We start from the raw sequence: 26,028 nt of genomic DNA on the forward strand, positions 1-26,028 counted from the left end.
GGCTGCCTTTCTCCAATCCAAACTTCACCAGATGGGAGATTTTGATCTCAGTCTGACTTGTGTGTCCATTTCTCAGTGGGTTCGGAACTCAGATGGGAGAGGAGTGTGATGGAACACATCCCTTGAATCTCAACGGAGTGGGCACTGGCTGGCCCTCAGCTCTGCTTCACCAAGCATGCCCTTCACCCTGATCACCGTGTGATTCTGGACTGCCCTTCCCAAGTAGCCTGTTTTCACTAACTCCATCTGCCTAAGAACCATCAGGCTGGGTATTACTTTAGCCCTGTGTCAATTTATCTTAGTGAAGTTTCTCATAAGCACATAGAAAGTGAAAGTCACTCAGTCGTGTCCAACTCTTTGTGACCCCATGGGCAATACAGTCCATGGAATTCTCCAGGCCAGATTACTGGAGTGGGTAGCCCTTCCCTTCTCCGGGAGATCTTCCCAACCCAGGGATTGAACCCACATCTCCCGCACTGCACGCAGATTCTTTACCAGCTGAGCCACCACGGAAGCCCAAGAATACTGGAGTGGGTAGCCTATCCCTTCTCCAGTGGATCTTTCCAACCCAGGAATCAAACTGGGTTCTCCTGCATTGCAGGCAGATTCTTTACCAACTGAGCTATCAGGGAAGCCAACTTACTATGCCCTTGCTTTTATCTTGCTGAAGTTTCTTCTAAGTGCAGAGCTCTGCACAAATTCACTAAGCGCCTCTAGAGTAGAAGAAAGTCTGTCTTCCACAGCCCTCAGGCTCCTTTGTAGGACTAGGAGCAGTAGTTGTAACACAACAGGAACCCAGAAACATCTGTCTAGTAAGGGCTGGAAATCATGTCTGAGTCTGTATTTTTAACAACTTCCAGAATACTACTCCCTGCATTCCTTCTAATTTTTGAAAATTATGAGTAAATGACTATGTGACATGCCTAAAGGGAGGGTGAGCACATGAAAGTTTAGGGTTATAATAACAAGCTGCTCAGCAGACCTACTCCAACACTTAATGATATGCGTTAGTTTTTATGTGTATGCTAACAAGCCACAAACAGTGATCAGCTCACACAAGTGGGTGTAATTAGTGTTGTTTATATACAACCAGGTCAAGTTTTCAAGTCTCGTCCATGCCTTGGGATGCATAAATCTGGACTGTTTTCCCTGATTCCACATGAAATTAAAGTGTGATCACTAAGTCACTCTCTCTCTCAAAGGAAGGACTTCAACACCCTCTGACTAGGAAGTCCTGTGCCCCACGCCCCCCAAGAGCTGGAGCCTGAGGCTGTTCCCTCCCCAGCCTCTCTCCCGGAGCCTCTCAAGAGAGCACAGACCCTGGGCTGTGGATTCACTTATAAATGAGACGCACACATGGAAATGAAAATCCTGCTTATATGATTATCATGAAGCTGGTAAATGGAAAAAAGAGGGGGAAATCTGACAGGGTGATAAATACTCTTTAACCCTCCTTGGTTCTAGAACTATCTCCACGGCCTGTCCACGTTCAACCAGAACCCTGAATTTCTAGTAGAAGCCTCCTGTGCTATTTATCACTACCTGAAAGAGAACGGTAGTGATTCTTATGGTGGCAGAGGTGACATGGCTCCCAAATGGCTGCCTCTAGGTGAGCCCGACCGACCGACCTCCAGACCTCTAGACCCACATGCTTATTCCACATCTCAACCTGTTCTGTCTCCAGGTGGCCCCCCAAACTCAACTCTCCTCTCCTAAGGTACTTAGGTACTTCTCAGTTCTCCTAATCTAAGGTACTTCCCTCTCAGTTGCAGTACTGCATCAATGCCTGTGCCCGAACCTGAAGTCTGAGTCCCTGATTCAACTCTCCTCCCTTGGGCTTCCTGATGGCTCAGTAGTAAAGAATCTGCCTGCCAGTGTAGGAGACACAGGTTCAATCCCTGGCCTGGGAAGATTCCACATGCCTTATAGCAACTAAGGTAGCTGTGCACCACAACTACTCAGCCTGTGCTCTTGAGCCTGGGAACCACACAACTACTGAGCCCATATGCCCTAGAGCCAAGAAGCCCCGGCTTTCGCCGCAACTAGAGAAAAGCCTGAATAGCAAAGAAGATGCAGCAGAGCCAAAAAACAAAACAAAACACCTCTCCTCCCTCAGCACCTGTGCCCCTCCCTTCCACATCTAATTAGGACAGTCAATTTGTCAAGGCTTGCCAATCTTCCTTCCTCTCTCGATCTGTAATTTTCTATCTCCCCACATTCTCTATCTCAGGTTTAGCCCTCATCATTTCTCACCTGAAATATAAGCTTCCTTTTTTTTTTTTTTTTTAATTTCTTCTCTTTCAGTCTACTCTCCATGAGGCAGCCAGTAAGCTCTTCTAAAACACAGTTCCGTTCATGTCCCTTCTGTGTCTGCAATGGTCCCACGGCTCCCAAGCCCCCTCCTGCAGAATTCAAGCCTGGCCCCTGCCCTCTCCCCGAGCTCCCTTCTCTCATCGCACTCCATGATCTGGAACAACTGGACGCTGTCCAAAGGTGTCACCTCCCACCTCTTCCATGCCTGCAATAGCCTGAAATGCACCCCCTTGTGTTCAGAGCCTGGCTAGCCCCTCAAGTTTTTAAAGCCTTGTTGTGCACACCATCCCCGCTGGGACGTCATCCCTGATCCTGAGACAGGACCTGTCGTCTCCTGTGCAGTCTCATGCACCCTGGGAAAGCTGTGCACTGCGCATTTTCTGTGTGATCTGCTGGTTCCTGCACTGCACAGTAAACTTGAGAACGGGGACTATTCATTTCCAGCATCTACCACATACCTGCTTTCTGTACTTAGTAAACACTTTCTGAAGACAGGCTGAATAGAGGACCCTATGACTAAGAAAATAAAGACCAAGTCTCCAAACACATCCAGTCACCTGATCAACAGCTTTCTCCAGTGTGTAAGTGAGGATATAAGGAACAAGACAAAGAAAAGCCAGGCAGGATGGTTATGTACATCCTCCTTGTTGTTGCTCAGCTGCTATGTCATGTCTGACTCTTCACAATCCCATGGGCTGCAGCACACCAGGTCCCCCTATCCTCCACTATCTCCTACAGTTGGCTTTTATTCATTTCCATTGAGTCAGTGATGCTTCTAAACATCTCATCCTCTGCTGCCTCCTTCTTCTGTCTTCTATCTTTCCCAGCACCAGGGTATTTTCCAATAAGTGGGCTCTTTGCATCAGGTGGCCAAAGTATTGCAGCTTCCTCATCAGTTCTTCCAGTGAATACTCAGGGCTGATTTCCTTTAGGATTGACTGGTTTGATCTCCTTGTTGTCCAAGGGACTCTCAAGAGTCTTCTTCAGCACCACAGTTTGAAAGCATCAATTCTTTGGTGCTCAGCCTTCTCTATGGTCCAACTCTCATACCCGTACATGACTACTGGAAAAACCATAGCTTTGACTAGATGGACCTTTGCTGGTAATGAGATGTCTCTGCTTTTTAATATACTGTCTAGGTTTGTCATAGATTTCCTTCCAAGGGGCAGGCGTCTTTGAATTTTCCATCCTCCTTATCTGGCGCCAATTATCATACTGTACAAAAATTAAATAGCAGACAGCTGGAATGCTCATTTCTTAAAAACAACCACATTACAGAGAAGGAACAGAAACATGCTTAACGATAGTTTTAAATGCATAATTCAACAAAATACACTGCTGCATACAGCAGCAGGGGTGGGGCTGGGGAAGAAACGCCATTGAGCTTCCTCAGAGTTGAGCTTCGCTCTGACAGTCGCCACTTCGGCACACCCTACCAGACGGCGGAGCCAGCGTCTCTGCATATGGGCTCAGGAAGGCAGGGTAGGTGGGATGAGATCTGACTGTGAAGAGGCTGCCGAGCTCGCAGAGGTGGGAAATTAAGAACCACTGCTCTTTCTGCTTCAGGATAATGAAAGCTACCCGACTGAAAACAGGGTAAGGGAACTGGGGCTAAACAGATTCATTCCTTTAGGCCTCCAACTGGACCTGCCAAGCATGGTACTAATCAAAGGAATAATTTGCTTAATTGCATGAAACCATCCCGAGAGGTAACTTGGCACAAGCGCTCTCTAGGACCCAGCCCAGTTTCCCAGTGCAGTGGTGACGTGCTGCTGAAAGCTGACTGAGGAGAGAGCTGGATCTCATTTAGGCAGGGCTCAGCATATTACGGACCACGGGTCCACTCTGGCCTACCACCTACTTTCTGCATGGCTCATGAGCTAGGAATGGTTTTTACATTTTTAAACGATTCAGAAATAATTGAAGGAAGAATACTATTCTTTGACATGAAAATTATATGAAATCCAAACTTCTTAGTGTCCTTATAGCTGTATTGGAACACAGCTGTGCTCATCTGTTTGTTTGTCCCTGGCTGTTTTCACACCATGGCAGCAGGGCTGAGTAGCTGAGACAGAGACCAGATGGCCCACAAAGCCTAAATCAGGAGTCATGCTGAAGCTCCAGTACTTTGGCCACCTGATGTGAAAAGCCAATTCATTGGAAAAGATCCTGATGCTGGGAAAGATTGAGACCAGGGAGAAGGGGGTGACAGAGGATGAGATGCTTAGACAGCATCACTGACTCAATGGACATGAGTTTGAGGAAACTTCAGGAGAGAGTGGAGACAGGGGAGCATGGTGTACTGCCAGTCTGTGGGGCTGCAGAGTCGGAAACGACTGATTGATTGAATGACAACAATCGTTTCTACCTGGTTGCCTTGCTGTATCTCACCGTGTGCACTGTTTGCTGAACCCAAGGTAGGCAAGGCATGAGCTAAGAGGCTGGAAGAAGATTTAAGGAGCTGCAGGAACTGCAGACACGTTTATTTTCTCCTGGCTGATGCAGCAGCCAGAACATAACCTAACATAGTCACAGGGGCTTTCCAGGTGGAGCTTATGCATGCTTACAGAAGTAGCCCATGGCCAAGCGAGTACCTCGTGACACACATGTGCAGTGCTATAAGCAATCTCAGCTGTTACGTAACCATTATTTACAAAATGTGGGGCAAGAGTAGGAGGCTCTGAGGCAAGAGAGTCTGGCCATGCCGTCTTGGTTAACTTGCTCTTTCCCTACAGTGGTTCCCTACAGGAAGTCTGCAGAGCCTGCCTTAAAGGCTGGGCGGGGTCAAGGTCATCCATGATACCTTCTATGGCAGCCTGGGTCCCAAGGCATTTAAAAACTGTTCCCACAAAGTTGATCTTTACAATCAAGTCCACTCAAAGAAACTGCTTGAAGTTTGGGCTTCAAAACTGTGCTATGTGGGATCCATATAAGATGCAGCTGAGAATTTAGTAAAGGTTCCATTAGTTTGGAGGACTTTGCCTTCAAAGTTAAGAAGATGGAAACATCAAACTTTCTTCACTACAACTTTCTCTAAACCCAGAAAGTCAGCAGCTCAGCAGGAGATGTTCACATGCCCTGCCTGCCTGCCGGGGTCCAGACGCGGTGCTATTTCCCTCCTGTGGTCATGCTTGCTTCTCTAGAAGCCCTCACACAGGGTTGCCTCTAAGCACTCTCACCTGACTGAGGAAGGGTAGGCTGGAGGAAAAGAACCAGAAAGCTGTAGTTTCCTGAAAACAGTCAGTACTCCCTAAGATGTCTTTCTTTGGGGGCTCTATTTGGCACCCCACCATCCTCCCTTGCTGACCTTTCTGAAAGAAATGGCTCAGGCCACAACTCCAAAAGGAGTTGAGGCCTTGTCATCCTATCACATCAGAGTCAGGCAGGGTCACTTTCACACTAGGAGGGAGCAGGCCACCTAATCTGCACACTTATTAAGAAATAGGAGTGGTGTGTGTTCCCTGGTGGCTCAGCGGTAAAGAATCTGCCTGCCAACGGAGGAGACACGAGTTCGATCCCTGTGTCAGGAAGATCCCCTGGAGAAGGAAATGGCTATCCATTTCAGTATTCTTGCCTGGAAATTTCCATGGACAGAGGAGCCTGGTGGGCTCCAGCCTATGGGGTCACAAAGAGTCAGACACAACTTAGCAACTGAGCACTTGTCATAAATAAAATAACACAATTATCTGTGTTAAATTCTAGATTTAACATGGCAGCAGAAAACACGGTCTATTTTTCAACTCAACCAACCAAAAAGCAAACAGAATGCACTCAGCACCTGATCTGACCTTTGGGGCAGAGAAACAAAGGAGTGTCACTTCCCTGAGCTAGGACCTCTCAGCAATCCGACCCAAAGGCTGTGCTTCCCAGTGTGTTTCACACTACAGTTCACATAGAACTTGCTAATACTTGAGCATACACTGGGTAAGTGCACAGGACTGTAGGCAGGTGGTCCCAGGGACAGGAGCCCGCCCAGGTGGCCTGCAGCTCGGGGGACACACTATCTCAGATGCGGGCCAGGCAACTCTGGACTAAGCTGTTGCCTGCAGTCACCCAGTGATCAAATTGCTCTGTGTTTGTGTAGCTACTGTGACCTCCGAACCAGTCTCCCCTTGACTCAACAAACAGGCCCCATGCTGGTGTCCTCCACCTCACTCATTCTGGAGATCATCAGGGTAAACTCATGTCTTGGAAAAGGGAAATTTCTGGCTTAGCAGGTTTATTCTGCCTTCAAGGGCATGCAGCAGCACACAGATGTTGTCTCCTCTTACAGGAGGGTAGAAGGACATATTTTTTTTTGACATGCCACCAAAAATGTGGACACAGTGAACTGGGGCACACAAAGCATCAGAGAGCGACTCCAAACAGCAGGCTGTGCCGAAGGCACCGAGGAAAAATGGATTTCTGTGAGGACAGATGCAGGCAGCAGACAAAGGGGAACAAATGCAGGGACTGCTGGACGGGTTGTCTGGCTGATATATCAATGATCTTGCCAGGAACCTGCCGCAGGAGACCAATGTACCCCTTCTTCCAAAGCTGTGGCTCAGATACTTGTTTTCTGGTGTGTCATAAGTCAGGCTGTATCCGACTCTTTGCGACCTTATGGACTGTAGCCCACCAGACTCCTCTGACCGTGGGATTGTCCCAGCAAGAATACTGGAGTGGGTTGCCATTTCCTCCTCCGGGGGATCTTCCCGACCCAGGGATCACACCTGCCTCTCCTGTGTCTCCTGCACTGGCAGGTGGGTTCTTTACCCACTGACCTGGAACCAAGGAAACAGCCCCAAGGATGCAATTCCATTATTTTCAAACCTTAATTAACTGGAACCTAATTAGGACTTCAGGGTTTTCTTCTCACTTGGAAGGGAAACTTCTCTCTCTCAAGTCAGCATGGTGTAAATGGAAGAAAAGTGAATGAAGAGTTGGCTATCTGGATTGCTTGCATATAAGAAACTCATTTAACCTTTGAGGACTTCAGCTTCTAATCTACAAGTTGAGAGGGCTGATGAAATACAAGTATCTCAAATTATTTTCATTGAGATTGACACATACACACTATTATATATGAAATAGATAACTAATAAGGACCTACTGTATAGCACAAGAAATTCTACTCAATTGTCTCTGTAATGACAATATGAGAACAGAATCTAAAAGAGTGGATATATGTATATGTATAACTGATTCACTTTGCTGAACAGCAGAAACTAACACAACACTGTAAATCAACTATTCTCCAATAAAAATAATTGAAAAAAATAGTTATTTTCAGCAATAAAATTCTCATTCTAACACATGCCAACAGATCAGTAGCAATTTGAAACTCTGATCATTCTTCTACACTGACACCTCCTAATGCAAGTTGAGATCACTAATGGGCTTTTTTTTTTTTTTTTTTTTACAGTATTTAGAGTATTTAACATATTTAATTCAATCCAATTTTATAACGATCTGATGGGGAAGGGTCTCTAAAATGGTGTAACAGAACTCTCTCATTTGATGTGCTTGAAGTGGCAGTGGGTTAGCTTTTCCAGAAGCTGGCTGAAGAGGGGAATCATACATAACTAAACATTTGTTTAACTTAATTTATATAATGCTTTTGAACTGTGGTGCTGGAGAATACGCTTGAGAGTCCCTTGGACAGGAAGGAGATCAAACCAGTCAATCCTAAAGGAAATCAATCCTGAATATTCACTGGAATGACTGATGCTGAAACTGAAGCTTCAATACTTTGGCCACCTGACTCAAAGAGTCAATTCATTGGAAAAAAGCCCTGATGCTGGGAAAGATTTAAAGCAGGAGAAGAGGATGACGGAGAGTGAGATGGTTGTATGGCATCACTGACTCAATGTACATGAATTTGAGCAAGCTCCGGGAGATGGTGATAGACAGGGAAGCCTGGCGTGCTGTAGTATATGGGATCAGAAAAAGTTGGACATGACTAAGTGACTGAACAATAACAAAATTTATATAAATGCACATCCACTCACTTTTAGGATTTCCCTGGTGGCTCAGATGGTAAAGTGTCTGCCTACAATGTGGGACACCTGGGTTTGATCCCTGGGTCAGGAATATCCTCTGGAGAAGGAAATGGCAACCCACTCCAGTACTCTTGCCTGGAAAATCCCATGGACGGAGGAGCCTGGTAGGCTACAGTCCATGGGATGGCAAAGAGTTAGACACGACTGAGAGACTTCACTTCACACTCACTTTTACAAAAGAGTATGCTAGTTGGATTTTTACATACTTTTTTCTGATAAACTACGCATACTTCATTGCCTATAACTTATAATTTTTGTTTCGTTAAAAGAGCTTAGATATCTATAATGCAATCTGAGTACAAAGTTCCTCTTGAATTTTACGATTTTCCCCCCTCCTTTTTATAGTCATCACACCCAAACAGCACAATTTTTGAAGATTCATCTTCATCAAGTGTTTACAAACCATTTAACTTAGTTTTCACAGAAACGGCAGCTTTTTTAAATGCTCTTATTTGATCAGTGTACCTAATATTCAGTTAAAGTGTGTAATTATAACATGTACAACCAGCATAGCCAGGATGGGGGTAAAGAAGGCTGACCATTGAAACATACAGCTCCCCTGCAGGGAGCTGAGGTGGAAGGGAACACAGTCCATGTGTGCAGCTCACCGTGGGCGCTGGTCACTGTATCCGGCAGAAGGGACAGCAAGCGCCAGGTGAGGAGTTTTGGGTGGCAGGCATAGGGCCTGGGGAAGAAGGGCAGGGATGGAGAAACTAATGTTGGTGTTCTCAGCATCTAACTGATAGCTCAAAGAAGAAATGAGCTTCCCTGGTGGCTCAGCGGTTAAGAATCCACCTGCAAAGCAGGAGACGCGGAAAACCCTGGCTCGATCCCTGGGTCAGGAAGATTCCCTGGTGAAGAGAATGGCTACCCACTTCCAGTATTCTTGTCCATGAACAGAGGAGACTGGTGGGCTATAGTCCATGTGGTCACAGAGAGTCGGACACGAATAAGTTAAAATAAGAATACAGGGGTTCATTCAGAGAGGGATTGTGGAAAGAGAAATAAATAAGAGGGTGGTCAGACTCCAGGAAATGCCAGAGTTGAGCTGAGGGAAGAGGCTTCTGTCACAGGACCAGCGGGCTCACGTCATGAGGCCCCAGGTGTCTGCGGGGTCGCGAGGGAGGCAGTTCCCGCCTGCCTCAGAGGACACTATCTGAGGGCAGAGACTGAGGAAAGGACGGAGGGACAAGCCCCAGGCCTGCCATGCTAAATCTCACACACACTGGGCTTTGGCGGAAGTCAGGTCTGTGGGCCGCGTTGAAAAGAGGAAACAACTGACCTGATCCAGACGCAGTGCGCCGTCCACAAATCGCTGTTTGCGTAACTCCTTCGCGATTCCGTGGAGGTTCAAGACAGCCCGGTGCACCTCGTCACACGTGTGCTCGGGGGAGATGGCAGGCAGCTCCCTCTCCGGGATTCTCCTGGTCGGGCTTTCAATCATGCTCTGCGCGTGCTCGTAGCTCAGTTTGGTGCAGGAGCGGATGATGGTCCGGCCAAACCATTCAGCGAGGATCTGCAGAGACGGATGGATTGTGAGGGAGAATTTTTTTTTCCCTTCAGGTTTTTCGTTCACGCAGCCATTCATCTGTACACATTCTACAGAGACTGAGGAAACGAGGAGGGACGAGCACCAGCTTTTTTTTTTTTGACTGAGCACCCCCTGCCCTCTTCCCCCTTTACCAGCTAAACCATTCCAGTCACAACTCCAGAGACAAGGCTTCCTGAAAACACCTGCCTGAAGGGTTACTAGGTGTACCCCGGTGGGGAGCGGGGAGGGCCCAGCCCACAGCTGTCCATACCATGAGAATTCGAGGGCACACAGCTCCTACCTGAAGAGCTAGAGAGACCCCTCTGACACCCTGTACTTCCCTTGAAGGAAGAACCACTACTCTTTAAAATGGCAGCCATGAAGCACAGGGAAGTGAACAATAGAAACCACTCACATTTTTCTTTGGTTTAGTGCAAATAGCCTTATAATGAAGAGTCTTGGATCTGGAATATCAGACTTTAATGTTCTTTAAAAAAAAAAAGGAAACCCTCAAAATATACTTTCTAAATTATTTCAAAAACTACTCTCATCTCAAAATACAAGCAACTCAAAATACTATGCTGATAACTCTTCTGCTGTGGCAAGCAGGTCCTGACTTTGGCTCTCAGGAGATGTGTGTGTGTGTATGTGCTGAACGCAGGAGAAACTGTAGAGGCAATTCCAGAGACTCTGTGTGTGTGTGTGTGTGTGTGTGTGTGTGTGTGCGCGCGCGTGTGCGTGTGTGTGTGTGTGTGTGTGTGTGCTGATGACTGTTCTGCTGTGGCAAGTGGGTCCTGACTTTGGCTCTCAGGAGATGTGTGTGTGTGTATGTGCTGAACGCAGGAGAAACTGTAGAGGCAATTCCAGAGACTCTGTGTGTGTGTGTGTGTGTGTGTGTGTGTGCGCGCGCGTGTGCGTGTGTGTGTGTGTGTGTGTGTGTGTGCTGATGACTGTTCTGCTGTGGCAAGTGGGTCCTGACTTTGGCTCTCAGGAGATGTGTGTGTGTGTATGTGCTGAACGCAGGAGAAACTGTAGAGGCAATTCCAGAGACTGTGTGTGTGTGTGTGTGTGTGTGTGTGTGTGTGTGTGCATGCGCGCATGCACTGAATGCAGGAGAAATTGTAGGGGCAATTACAGCAACTGTCCAGCAGTCCTGGGGGAAGCAGCATGTGCAGGTCCCCAGAAGAGCCCCTTTCAAGGTCAGCCCATGCTTATCCTTCCATCACAGCCGTATTTCCTGAAAACTTCCCACTCATGGAGCTGCTCCAACCTCCTCTAGGATGACGGGGCCATGACCTCTTCATTCTTGTGGTCGCAAAGATTTCCCCTGGAGACTACGCTTGTTTCCTTTTCTACAACTCATTCCAAACCCAGTCAGTCAATCCTCCTCCTTCGGTGTGTCAACATTTTGCTGGACAGTCTGTCTTCAGCTTGGGGAAATGTCCCTTTTCATTCAGTCCCACTGCTCTTTTTTCACACACTCCCTCAGACATCCGGGTCAGAGGGTATCTGGCCTCTTGGAGTCTTTGTCCCCTTTTCCTAGAAGACACAGGAAAGCCTTACATATGTACCCCGGGTCACCACTGCACACAGGGTGGAGCGACTCGGATCACCCTGACTGGGCATCTATTTTCACGTAAACTGGTGAGTCAAGAACTACTTTAAAATGCTAGTGACAGATCCAGGCCCTCTCCCTTGAAGTATTTATGGATAAACTTTTGAGGTACGTTCCACGAGGTTCCTAGATACTCTGCCACCCCGACGTCCATGTATCCTGGGTCTAAACAGCTCAGTGGCTCCCTCTGAACCCTCTTCTGTAGTGCTGGGCCCTGACCAGGGGCCACTTTGAATCCCGAGGAGTTCTTAAAACATATTCACTGTAACTTGGCAAAACCTGAAGTCCCCTACTCCTGATCAAAACTTGCCAGCCATTCACAGGGTGGCACCGCTCAGTCTGAGCTGCCTCTTCCTCCTCGCTGGCCCCACTGCCCCTTCGGTTTGTCTCCTTATCTGTCAATGACAACACAGACACCAGCAAACCTGGGACTCGGCACTGATGAGAAGCTTCCCACAACTCTGTCACCTTACTTGGGCCTCCCCTCCCTTAATGCCTCCATTCCAGAAAATCTGCACCTTCTTTTTGAACACACGAATGGCTGAAGTAGGAGCTCTGAAGGGCGAGTAAGAACTTCCTGGCCCAGAGACGGTCAGGCAGTTTAAAAACAACCCATTGAATCTGGAAGTCACACCTGACACACAGACTTAAAAAACTCTCAGGCCAAGAAACCACACTGTGGTGGAGTGGCAAGGATGCCCACGACCCCCTCACCCAGTCAAGGTCAACAGGAAAGCAGAGACCTGGCTGGGGCGGGGGTGTCGGTTCCCGGGGCCAGCGTGCCTTACAGAACAGGAGGAAGGCTTCTCTGGATGGGACACCTCATTAATTTCCAATTTGGAAACTGGATTCACATCAACGCCCCGTTTGTAACTAGGGCCAGTGGCAGAAGACAAAAGGACAAAGCGTTTTCATGGAAAAAGCAAAAAAACCACGAGGAGCTTCGTAAACAGAACCCTTCAGAGAAGAATCATGGCCTTCCTCTGCCATTCATTTCATCATAGGATTTGGGTCACTCTCTTTCTGCAGGCGGCAAGCTTCCTGCATACACTCTAGGACACTGCTATTTAGGATGTTGGGTTAAACAGTGTGCCAATATCCACTGAAGGTATCCGGCTGGGGAAAAAAAAACCTAGTTAGAAAGGAGAAAATATTGTCTACCTCAAGATCTGCTTTCTGGTACCAGGTAGAACAGGAAGTGGCTTGACACCGCAGACCACATGGCTCTGCTCAGTGGCAGAGCTCTCACACCTCCGACCCTCTCAAATCTCTCTAACACACCTGGATGTGCGTGCATGCTAAATCCCTGCAGTCATGGCTGACTCTCTGTGACTCCATGGACTATATCCCACCAGGTTCCTCTGTCCATGGGATTCTCCAGGCAAGAATACTGGAGTGGGTTGCCATGCCCTCCTCCAGGGGATCTTGCTGACTCAGGCATCTAACCTGCATTTCTTATATCTCTTGCATTGGCAGGCAGGTTCTTTGCCACCTAGGAAGTCCAACACACCTGGGAGTATGTTATTTGGCCCATTTTACATTGAGAGAAGAGGTTGGGGATTTGCGAAAAGTCACACTAACTCCTAAGTGGCGGCCAGGATCAGATCTGTGCTAAAGACTCAAAATCAAGTGTTATTTTTTATTATATCTTCCTGAAGGTCACAAAAGAGACAGACAGTGAAGTAAAGAAAATAAAATATCAACTTTCTATTTAATAGATACAAAGTCGTGAGGAAACCATATCATTTGAAAACCATTAATTTCCATTCAAATGTATTTAAAATTTTAATCTTTAAAAAAAGTCAGTGTCTCATTAAGAAATATTTGGTTCAAAAAACTGCTAATGGGGTTAATTTGTAATTTTAAGTAATTAGATACAAAATCACTTCCACTACAGCTTTGGGCTTCTGTATATAAACTATTTGTTTAAAAAAATATATCAGAAAAATAACTTCTTTACAAAACAGACTCATAAACACAGAAAACAAATCTGTGGTTACCAAAGGGGAAAGCAGGGGAGGGATGGGAGTTTAGGATCAGCAGATACACACTACTGTATATAAAATAGGTAAATAACAAGGTCCTACAGTATAGCACAGGGAACTATATTCAATATTTTGTAATAACCTATGATGAAAAACTTCAGTTCAGTTCAGTATATACTGAATATACAGTATACAATATATATATACCGTATATACACACACACACACACACACACACACACATATATATGAGCCACTTTGCTATACACCAGAAAATAACTCAACATTGTAAATCAACTATAATTCAATAAAAACAAACAAAACGTAATAGGAAGAACCATTTTCCTGACTGGAACAAAATCAGGCTGCTGCAATGATCAGGGGTAGGGGGTGCATGGATTTCTGCCTCTTCTTACTGTGAATATGAGGCAACCCCCTTGGGGCAGGGAAGGCCCAGGGGTGAAAAAAGTCAAAGGTACCAAGAGAAACGTATCTAAAAAGAAACTGGGCAGAAAAAGGCAGTGCTCGAAGATAGTGAGGAGAGGCCAATGGCGATATGTCTGTGATGGGGAGGTGCTGGCGACTGCAGAGGGCAGAGGCAGTGAGGGAGGTGGCTCATGAGGAGCAAGCAGGGGTCTCCTCTGCTGGGCCCACTCCTAGCCAGGCCAGTGGTGACAGAGCGAGGCACAGGTCCCTTCTTAAAGAAGAACAGAGAAGACCATGGTAGGATCAAAGAGTAAGTGACAAGACGCTGACAAGACACTGTCAGCAACACACTCCCATTTAGACCTAGCTGTGTCTTCTCGTGCTGTGGCCCAGCTGCGCCTGTTACCCAAAAGCTGGGTTTACCTCTGTGTGGATGTTGAGCCAAAAGCTGCAACCAAGCCAAAAAGCAGGAGAAGGAAGGAGTTATTACTTTCGGCAAGTAAGGAGATCACTGGGGATCTTTCCCAAAGAAGTATCGTTGGCTTTTAATCTGTTTTCCAGATATAAGGATACCTTTTCCCTTAAGCTAATTATAACCTACGCCAACTTGGTAAATTATACCTTTGAGGGTAGGATTGAGACATTAATCTTTTGTCTCTACCTGATTCCTATAAAAATGGAAGACTCTAGATTCCCAGCAGCCTTATCAAGTACTCTTAACTAGCGCACGCACAACAAAACTAAAGGAAATTATCCAGTGAAACCGTCACAGAGTATAACTACTGTGTGACATATAACAACAAACATCATTGCTTGCTTTACATCTACTGCTAAAAGCACATGTATAATGTCTGTGTGACAATTCAGTATAACTGATACAACATATAGCTTATAAAATATTTCCCTATTAACATACCTCTCAGCTTGTTCACGGTATCTGATGAGTTGTCCCCCAAGAGGGACAACTAGGCCACTATTTATAAACAAAAAGGAGGCCTGGCACCAAGGGACATGATGGATGCCAGGCAGCAATCACCCTGGCATTGAGGGACAAATATGACCTACCAAGAGATTTGCAATCAAAAGGAAAAGTGATAAAATAAATTTCCACGAACTGAGTTAGGTATTGGGAAGCCATTCCAGCTAATACATGATTTACTTTATAGTGACCGAAGTGTCCTGTTTAGTGGCCTACTGAATGTATATCTGCTTTTACTATTAAGGAAAAAAATGCATTAAAAAATAAAAAAAAAACTAGAAGACAGCATCATTCACACACAGGGCTTTGTGAAATTTACTCAGGAAGAACGATACTTACAATGATAGTAATCAGGCTGTCAATCTGCTGAACTCGGAAGTTTCTATGATACCAAAAGTCATCCTCTAGAACTGCATGGCCCTTGATACTTTAACAGCTGTTGAAGGAGGAACTTATAAGACCTACTGAATGGTGGTTTTTATACCTGATGAATTTCTTATGTGAGTCACTTCATGATGCATATGAAAAAAAATTAAATCTCCTCTGAAGGATCCTCTTCCCAGTTTAGAGAAAATGGTTTGGGTCAGGGGGCTCTTGGCTCAAGACTCTGCCAGTGAAGTTGCAAAGTTGCTGTTAACTGCCTCTCCTGCTGTGCCTCCCTACACCTGCTAGAATAATGCTATGCACATTCAGCCACTACTCTGTGGACCCCCAAACTTCTCTAGCTCTAGCAGAGAGAGCTTCACTTTAACTAGGGAGACTGCAATGCCCATTCTCAGCAGGAAGTAGTTACAGAGGAATGACCTTTGGCTCTGTGCCTCTCAAGAAAGAAGAGTGAAATATCTCAGTGTCGGGGTGCTGTGTAAGGAGATTGGGTAGGGGTCCCTGGAGGTAGTGAGCCACACACGACTTTCTTAAATAAGAGAAACAACTTCAGGCCTAAGCCATTCGATGATCTGAGCCTGGCCACAATGCTTGCTCTTGCAGAAGAATGGGTCTCAGTAGTTGCTTTTAAGCGAACGAAAGAAGGTAAAAACAAACAGCTATTACCAGGCCAGGGAGCTAACTTAACCACATTGGAGATAATAAATCAGTTGTAAAGACTCCTAGTTCTGTTCCAATGGTAAAGATTAGCCTGAAGCTGTTTTGCAAAAATTCAACCACCCTTATAATGCTCAACTACCAGATTAACTGGGACCTATGAATGATGATGTTGACCTTTTCTGGTGCCTGTGACTTCAACCAACTATCATGTGGACTCTGTCAACTCTTGCCCCAATTCTATGCTGAACCCTCCTTAGCTGAAGCCCCTTTAGGAATCTGCCTGCATCCTAGCTTAAAACTTCCCCAATTTTGCTTTCTGGGGAGACACTGCTTTGGGAAATATCCCCCATGTTATTCCTACTTGCTGCAAGTAATAAACCCTTCCTTCTCCCACTCTTTGGATTGGTGGTGTCTTTTGGCTCAACACCCATCAAGAGGCAAACCCGGTTTTTGGAAGCTTAGGAGGGAGCATGGGTACCAGAGGCCATGTGTTTGCTAGTTTTAGTTTATAAGGCAGTGTATGTACAAGAATTTTCTGGAAGATTAATTTGTATGGAGTCAATTGTGTTCTCTTCTACAGTTTGAGGCCACTTGCCACCAGCCTAGTCTGTTGTCCCTCAGACTATAATCAGGCCTACTCCTATTGTTGGGGAGGAAGAAATTTTTTTCTACCCTTCCAGGGTTTTCTGGTCTAAGAATTAAATTGTCATGAGACAGATTAACAGGAGAAAATCAAATAAAACATGGGAAAGACTCAGGAAAGCTGAGTAACTCACTAAAATGGCTGAAAGCTTCACTTTAAATACCATTTTCAACTAATGACAAAAGAGGATGCTGAGTTAGTGATTCAGGACTTAGAAGGGAAGGAAGGAAATTCACATGAAGGTGGAAAAGCAAATACTTGGTAAACAACTGTTTACAATGTATGGACCAGGCAGAGACAATGGGACACACACAGGAATTTTAAAAAAAAAAACAGATTTTGAAAGGTTCCTCCTGTCTACCATACCTAGTCCATCCTAGAGTTATCTGTGATGATAGCTCTCTCCCTTTTAGAAGCAGGCCCTCTATCTACATTCTTTAGACAGCGAAGGTAAAGTCAGAGTTTCTTCCTGAGTCTTTTGGGTCCTGATTGTTTTCAGCTTGAAACAATCCACATGCCCAAGAGATATCCTGAAAGTGAAAGTCGCTCAGTCGTGTCCGACTCTTTGCAACCTCATGGACTATACAGTCCATGGAATTCTCCAGGCCAGAATACTGGAGTGGGTAGCAATTCCCTTCTCCAAGGGATCTTCCCAACCCAGGGATTGAGCCCAGGTCTCCCGCATTGCAGGCAGATTCTTAACCAGGTGAGCCACAAGGGAAGCTCAAGAATACTGGAGTGGATAGCCTATCCCTTCTCCAGTGGATCTTCCCAATCCAGGAATCGAATAAGGGTCTCCTGCATTGCAGGTGGATTCTTTATCAACTGAGGGGAAGTCCGAGAGATATCCTGGGATGGCAAATTTTACTCCCCTCCAGCATCTTGACCTGAAGGTCTAAACTTCAAAGTCAAAGATGAAGGAAATAAGGAAACTCCCTCAAGTGTCTGCCTTGTAAACCTTAGAAATGGCAGGAGAGTCTGAAGGCAGGATATGGTCAAAAGACGAGAATTCCATTCCTGTGACAGAGGATGAGGGACCCCAATTGGGCAGTCTTTGGAAGGTGTTCAGTCACCCAGTCACGTCTGACTCTTTGCAATGTCAGGGAACCCACCAGGCTCCTCTGTCCATGGGACTCTCCAGGCAAGACTACTGGAGGAGTCTCCTCCAGTCTCCCTTCTCCAGGAGATAGTCCTGACCCAGGGATTGAACCTGGGTTTCCAGTACTGCAAGCAGATTCTTTACCATCTGAAACACCAGGGAAGCCAGGGAAGTCTTTGAAAAGTGTTCTCTTTACTGCAGACAGTTGCGAGCGGGGTGGGGGCAGGAGGAATCTTTGGAGGTGGTAGACTGGCTGGGAGGCCTGGGGGCTGTGGGAAGGAAGCTGCAGGTGGGGGAAAGGGACGAATGGGAGGAAAGCACGGGAGAGCCATGGAGGAGGCTTCTAAAGATTGGGTTCAGAAAGACCCAGGAAAAACAGAATCACAGATTTCTAAAGCCAGTGAGGCTAATTCAGTCCCAGCCTTCCAAAAAGACCAAACGAAGTCATCTCTCCAAAAACGAGGTCCATCCTTCTTTTAAAGGCATGCAGCACAGCAACACATTGTTTATTAACCTCAGAGCCCAAGTCCTTACATTTAAATCAACTTCATGATTAGTAACCTCAAAATGCAGGAAAGGCTGATTAAAAAAAGTATTTTTTTTTTGTTTGCAAAAGAGTTGGACACAACTTAGTGACTAAACAACAGCGACAACGATTCTATAAATGATACATGTCTTGTTTTGTTATGTCTTGAAATTATTTATTTTGAATTTTTACTTTAAACTCAGGGATTCACAGCAAAATCTGTGCTCAGGTCTGCTGTTACCTTGAAATGACCTTAGGTCAGCCTCTAATTGCCTGATATCTTTGTTAGCAAACCAGGACACAAAGGACACAACAGAGTTCTTCCAAAGGCTCCTCTGGTCCCAGGCTATCTCTATAGGTCTGAAATAAAGCGACTTTGCCCTGCTCTGCTAAGGACTAAAAATGAATATTCTGGGAACTTTTCTATTATTTTCAGAATCAGCCTTGAGAGCTATGGTCTCTCACTGGGAGTTGATTAGGCAAGATTTCCCCTGCAGTGTCCTAGGAGAAGACATAAACCCAGCACTGTTTCTCTACCATGACCTGCAGCCCCCAGTCACACAGTCCTGCGCTTGGCTCTGTGGGCTTGCTGCAGACACAAGATGACCCGGGAGGATCATAGTTTTCTTTTTCAACTTCTATAGCATTTCCATGGTTGGCAGCTGGTGTGTTAGCAGCAGGGTGAGCAGGGAAGGCAGTGGGGGGAAGACACTCGGGCAGCTGTGTCAGACCCTCCTCAACCCCAGGATACAGCTCAGGGTGCTGAGAAGGCTGCTGCGATAAAAACGCCTTACCAAGGAAACATCATTTTAATAAGGCAGGCTGAACAGAACTGTGTCAATGGGTATGTTGTTGTTTTAGTCGCTAACTAGTGTCCAACTCTTTGTGACCCCATCAACTATAGCCCGCCAGGCTCCTCTATCCATGGAATTTTCCAGACAAGAATACTGGACTGGGTTGCCATTTCCCCCTCCAGGGAACCTTCCTGACCCAGGGTTCAAAGTCATGTCTCCTGCTTGGCAGGTGAATTCTTTACCACTGAGCCACCAGGGAAGCCCTGGAAAATGGCTATGCAATTCACTTTATGAAGCAATTTTTAAGCATTTTTAGGCTTTTGCCCCTGTGCTGTGTACGAGGAGAATAGATTGAAAAAAATTAAGAATGATGTTAAGGTCCAGTCGGATGATAGATCTGTATACAAACGGCACTGACAGGTGCTGTAGGGGCAGCAAGATGGGAAAATGGGTTCTGACAGGGAGGGCGGGGGTCTTCCCATCTAAGCACATTCTCAGAAAGGCCAGCCTGCCTCCTTTCCAAATTTCAGCAGGGACCCCACGCTGCACCTTCTCTGCACTGAGGAAGTCTGTGGTCCTCATCCTCCTAGTGGGAGCTAATCTTCCCTCCGGAGTTTAGGTCCTGAAATTTCCACTTCCTTCATCAGGCTCCTCTGTCCATGGAATTCTCCAGGCAAGAATACTGGAGTGAGTTGCCATTTCCTTCTCCAGGGGATCTTCTCAACCCAGGGATCGAAGCTGGGTCTCCTGCACTGTATGTCTGAGCCACCAGGGAAGCCCCTTCCTTCATGACCTGGTTCCAAGCATTGTTCCTTCTTTCCTCATCAGCAGCATCGCCGATTCACCTCCCTATGCAGCCTACAAACATACTGCAATATCTCTCCGCCCCCCCTTTAAAAAAAACAGAAAAAAAACTCTCAAAATCTTACTTTTACTACAATGACAATATCAATTCACTGCAGAAAATTTTTTAAAAAATATATGTTGGAAAAGGAGAAGAAAAAAAAATCTCCTATGAATCCACCATTGGGAATTAACTACTGTTTCTATTTTGGTGCATATTTAATTCCTGTATCATCAATACCTTGTATAGTGTCTCAACACAGCAAATCTTCAATGAGTATTTACTAAATGAATGAATGAAGGAATAATAACACTTTCATGGAAGAAGTAGCATTTTAGCTGAGTCTCACAGGATAAGTAGTATTCATGTTAGTAGGGATGAGGGGAAGGACACTCTAGGAAGTGGAAAAAGCACATGCAAAGTCTCAGTAGTAGTAGAACAATTCTGTATGAGGCCAAATGAACCAGTCAGCAGAGGTTGAGGGGCTGAAGGATGGCCACGCAATGCGAGGAGGGGTTGGTGGAGGTCTTCGCTGGTCATGCTCTGGAGATTACGGACTTTTGTGGATAATCATAACCCACTGTCCCACTGTAAGAGGATATTTAGTAGTGTAATGGGACCAGATTCAGCTTCTAAAAGTCACCTAACACCACTGGGGAAATGGAATGAGGAGGCCATGAACAGTCTCTGTCAACCAGGGAAGATGGTGAGGGCTTGGGCAGGGACAGTGACTGTGGCGACAGGAAAGGAAGGACTGATGAGAGACGCTTGGCAAAGGTAGAGCTGCTATCACTTAGAACTGCTGGGATGTGGCAGGGGTGAGGTGGGCTAGAGACTGAGGATCTGAGTGGTTCAGAGGGATGCTGATGCCATTTCAGATCTGGAGGACGGAGGGCTTACCCTCTGTTTGGAACAGGAATGTGTTTTTTTCTGCATCACAAGAGGGGAAGGATGACTCTCTGAAGGGAGGAACTTCAGCAGATCCAGCTGGATGGTCTCTCTGGTTTTCCAGAAGGAAAACTTGAAAGTCACCTGGGGGAATGGTTGGTCTCGAAGTACAGAAGAGTGGAAATGAAGTTGTAAGCCAGACCAAGAATAAAGTTTTTTTTTTAATACCATTTCACTTATTTACCTTTATTATTGACTGCAAAGTTATTCATTTTTTTGGGGTTTTGGGGGTTTTTTTGCCATCACATGCTGCATGTGAGATCCGCCCCAACCAGCGATAGAACCCATGCCCCTGAGCTGGGAGCGCCATCTTAACCACTGAACCGCCAGGATGTCCAAGAATAAAGGCTTGAAACAAATATGTAAGCAACAAATAAAAGGATTCCTCTAAGCAGCACTGAAGGTCCATCTGAAAAAAGGTAGCCTAAACTGGCATATCCCAGTTCCCCTACAATGTCTGCTGTTCAGAAAGAGGTGTTAGGAGGGGACTGGAAACATTTCCCCAGAGCCACGAGGAGTGGCCAGTGACCTGCAGGGTGTTCTAAGGTGGCGGCTGAGAAGGGCTGACCCCCGCTGAGGTCAGGTCCCGGAAGCTGGGCTAGGGAGCTGCCACACAGCGGAGAGCTCGGTCACACCCTAAAAGCCACTCTTCCCATGTGAGTACAGATGGTCCAGGAACGAGAAGAGACTTGAGTCCCAAGAACTCTCTGGAATCCATGCATTTCTAGCAGAGAAGACAGAGGAAAAAAAGGAATAGGAAAAAAAAAAATCCCACTTTGAAGGTTTCTTAGATTTTATTCCGAATGAAAGACTGAAGGGTCATTAAAAAGGACAGAGACGAGACCTGATTTCTGATTTAGAAGACTCCCTTAGACCGCTGTGTAGGTAGAAGATGAAGTGGGGCAGGAGCCGAAGCTCGGGGGACAGTTGGGAGGTCCCTGGAGTCCAGGTCAGGGGGTGGCAGCTCGGAGGCAGCGGTCAGCGCTGGAAGCGGTGAGGAAGAGGACAGAATCTGCAGGTGTTGGAGACAAAGCTGAGGTGACTCACTGCTGGCCTGGAGGTGAGGGGTCAGAGGACGACCAGAGTCAACAATGACCCCTCAGCTGGGGGCTACGTAAGTGGCTGAAAGGGGTGCACCATGGACTGGGGCTGAATTGGGCCCCCCGGAGTACATGCTTGCATTCTGACTGAGCCAGACAGCACAGGCCAGGTACGCTGTGGGAGACACAGGCTATGGATTGCTACTGTAACCGCGAGACTCTTCCTTTATTATTCTGACCTCTGACCTGACATTTTAGGGTTCCCAGGTTTTAGGACTTAGGTATTGAGTTAGATTCATTGTCTGTGACCTTCTTTAAAGTGTAACATTGGTGTTTTTTCCCCAAAGGTGACTTCAAATTGAGGTGCCTCTGATGAGCCAGGGCCCATGGACATGGTCTCTGTTTTGTAGGAGCTTGGTGCCCAGTGAGACAGATGTACTGGAGGTGACCAGATACGAGTCACTGCGCTGACATGGTCAGAGTGGATTTCATGGGTCCAGAGCTGGACTTCCAAAGCACAAGGTTCAGCTGGGTGTATTTCCCTTAGGAAAACATATAATCATAGTTATCTAGATCAGAGGATAACACTCTTACCACCAATATGTGAGAAACACGTCAAAAATCAGATCTTTCAGAGTCTTCCATTCTAAAAACCTGCACCCTGGCCTAAGGAAAGTACTAACATATATGACACCAAGTTTTCCTAGTAGATACTTTAAAAAAATCTACTTGGTGTTTAAAAACAGTTGGAATAGGCTTTCTACAGCTCTACAAAGTAAGGCATTCCAGTAGATGAAGGAAAAAAACAAAACCTTTCTCCACTTCAGCTCCAGGGGAGATTGGCAGCCATGCCTGATGCTGCTGGCCCTGCCCCGGCTCCTTCGAGGTCCAAGTCCTTGCACTATGAGAAACCACCACTGTGTACTAACCGAGTCTCAGGCTTACTGGGTTCTTGATGCATGCTGCTTTCCTCCTTACCGGCCTTCTCTGACCCCCTGTACTAAGACGCTTCAGTTATGTCTGACTCTTTGAGACGCTATGGACCGTAAGCCCACCAGGCTCCTCAGTCCATGGGATTCTCCAGGCAAGAATATTGGAGTGGGTGGCCATACCCTCCTCTAGGGGATCTTCCCGACCCAGGGATTGAATCCATGTCTCTTATGTCTCCTGCACTGGCAAGCAGGTTCTTTACTACTAGCACCACCTGGGAAGTTCTCTCTGGCCCCCTGAACCACCCCATCTATTTTCCCACCCCTCCCTACCAACTCATGAGTTTGGGCAAGCTCTGGGAGATGGTGAAGGACAGGGAAGATTGGCGTGCTTCAGTCCATGGGGTCTCAAAGAGCTGGACATGACTGAGCAACTGAACAACAACCCCACCAAATCAGGCTCTCCTCTGCCAGTGTCTTGAACAAGCACTAGCTCCTGGACACGAGTCTGGGATCTGAACTCTCATGTATCTTGACTGTGAGCAGGAAGACACTTATTGTCACTACACCCCAGGACTAACTGACCAAGTCAACCCACCGTGTGGCCTCTCGTTCTGGGTAGGCTGTTTGACTAGAGCATAAGGAGTGTGGCTACTGGGTCTCGCTCCACAACTGTCCCAGGTCCAAAGCCTCACACTTCCTCTTTGACTGGGTTTGCCAGAGGCCCAGCATCCCTTCCTGGACCCTGTGCCTCCTTCGCACCTGCTCTCCAGCCCCCCGTGCCAGAAGGCTTGGTCACCAGACACTGCCTCTGACAGAAGACCTACAGACCAACCAAGTTTTCAGAGTCTGCCTCTTCTGAGTGCTTCTTTTATGACCTTCATATTTTAGAAGCTCATTAGATCAGGCAGCTTTTTATTTTTTGGGTCTGACCCTGGCAGGCTTAGTTCAGATTCAAAGTTCTTTTCTGTTGACTCAAGTTAGTTTTCCTATAACTGTCAAGCTTTTATTTTTCTGTTTAGTTAAACTTTTGCAAAAATAAACATTTATAAAAATATGGAAGTCATACATGTTTTCAAAAAACACGAGAAAATATAAAAAAGTAGAAAAAATTACTCATAGCCTTGCTACCCAAATACAACCACTACTGGCATTCTATTTTATTTCCTTCTGGTCTTTTTCCATTCATTTTTTCCCCATGCAAGTTCCCACCTCCACCGAAATATGATTGCTGGCCTACTGTCTTCACATTTCTTTCTTCATATTTCAGATAATGTTTGCTTCTTAACTCTTAAAAAGGAACTTATTATCAGATATTCAAAGTCACAAAACCCAAATGTTATGTAGGTAACTTGTTTTGATTCCCCTGTGGATGAATCAATTGGAAACAATCTGGGAAAAGCAATTATGAACTGGGTTTTAAATGACACCGAGGCACTAATATTAACTGTTAGGTGTGCCAATGGCATTGTGGTTATGTAAGGAAATGTCCAAATTTTTTAGAGCCACATATGAAAATATGTATGAGTGAAATGACGTGATGTCCATGGTTTGCTTTAAAACGCTTTAACAAAGAAAATAAATGTTGACAGTTGTTAAATCTAGGAGATAGGGATGGTGGATTTATTGTGCTATTTTCTGCACTTTCATGTATATTTGAAATTTTTCAAAATAAAAATAAAAAAATTAAAGTGGCCACAGTTCAAACAGTGAAGTGGTTTTAAAGGCTTGTTAAGAAGAACAGCAGTCCTCTGCCCCTCCCCAGGGGTAACCACTGTCACCTCTCAGTAGATTATTTTGGTATTTACTTTCACAGTTCCATACAATCTGCTGGATTACTTCTTGATTTTTCAGTTTTAGGCATCATTCACAAACTTTTCACTATAGAAGGAGTGAATTAACTCTTCTTGCCACACATGCTCCCTTCCCCCAACCAAACACACATAAGCATTCCCAGGCCCTCATCCTCCCAATAAAATTACATCATCACTATGAGAATTAACTATTACAACTATGTAAATACTCGGGTTACTAATCTATCCTATACAGCTTTTTATTTTTACTGAAATCAGTAACTGTCTTGTTTCAATGTGGTTGGTTTTTCTGTCTGCTCTGTACATTAATCCACCGCAAGCTTCCCATCGATTATTTAAAACAGCAGTTCTCGAAGTACAGTCTGTGGACTCCATTCAGGGATCCATGAGGTCAAAACTATTTTCATAATAGTATTAATACTAAGGTATCATGTGGCCTTTTCTGTGTATGTTCCATTTATAAGATAGCACAGAAACACTGGTGGGGAAAACTGTTGATGCCCTGGCATGAATCACACAACAGCAACAAGTGCTGCCAGAGGTCAGGGTCTCATCACAGGCTCATAACTCACAGGAAATAAAAAACCTACTTCACTTAAGCATGTTCCTGATGAAGCAGTAAGGAACTTACTGCTTTTATTGCTTTTACTGTGGGTCAACTCTTGTGTACTTGTCTTTTCCACTTAGCAGCAGGGCCAAGTATGACAATGTCTTGGGGAAAAGCATTTACATACTCTGAATAGCGAGGTGAACTGACCATCTGTTTTTACAGAACACCACTTTTACTTGGAGGAAGAGTGACACACTACGGTTATCTGGCACGCGAGAAAAACAACAAACGTTGTTCATTGCTGATGACAAAAGTCAAGCTGTCATAAAAATTAGAATTTTGGAAACCCTATATCTGACATATGATACATGTTTTCCAACACTTAAAGACTTGTCTAGGATCTGTAGTGACACTAATAAATGTGACTTTTTAATGTAATGAAATGTGTCCACATTTAAAAAATCAGGCTACTCGTCTGAAAATACTACCCAGTTCAGTTACTCAGTTGTGTCTGACTCTGTAACTCCATGGACTGCAGCACACCAGGCTTCCCTGTCCTTCATGGCTGAGTTTGCTCAAACTCATGTCCATTGAGGCAGTGATGCCATCCAACCCTCTTATCCTCTGTTGTCCCTCTCTCCTCTTGCCCTCAATCTTTCCCAGCATCAGGGTCTTTTCCAATGAGTCAGTTTTTCCCACCAGGTGGCCAAAGTATTGGAGCTTTAGCTTCAGCATCAGTCCTTCCAATGAATATTCAGGATTGATTTCCTTTTGGATTGACTGGTTTGATCTCCTTGCAGTCCAAGGGACTCTCAAGAGTCTTCTGCAATCCACAGTTCAAAGCATCAATTCTTTGGTGCTCAACCTTCTTTATGATCCAACTCTCACATCTATACATGACTATTGG

At 45.7% G+C, this 26,028-nt stretch overlaps 1 protein-coding gene across 3 annotated transcripts in view; it reads right to left on the reverse strand.

Annotated features, from left to right (window-relative positions):
* The window catches only part of DIS3L2 (DIS3 like 3'-5' exoribonuclease 2), a 364,225-nt gene that overhangs the window by 81,185 nt on the left and 257,012 nt on the right, over positions 1 to 26,028 (reverse strand). For all 3 annotated transcript variants that reach the window (XM_065930351.1, XM_065930349.1, XM_065930352.1), the window contains one exon: positions 9,637 to 9,870. In XM_065930351.1, the coding sequence (XP_065786423.1) occupies positions 9,637 to 9,870 (234 nt within the window). The remainder of the gene's footprint in view (positions 1 to 9,636; positions 9,871 to 26,028) is intronic.

Source organism: Muntiacus reevesi, chromosome 3 (genome assembly GCF_963930625.1).
Source record: "Muntiacus reevesi chromosome 3, mMunRee1.1, whole genome shotgun sequence".
Lineage (NCBI taxonomy): Eukaryota > Metazoa > Chordata > Mammalia > Artiodactyla > Cervidae > Muntiacus > Muntiacus reevesi.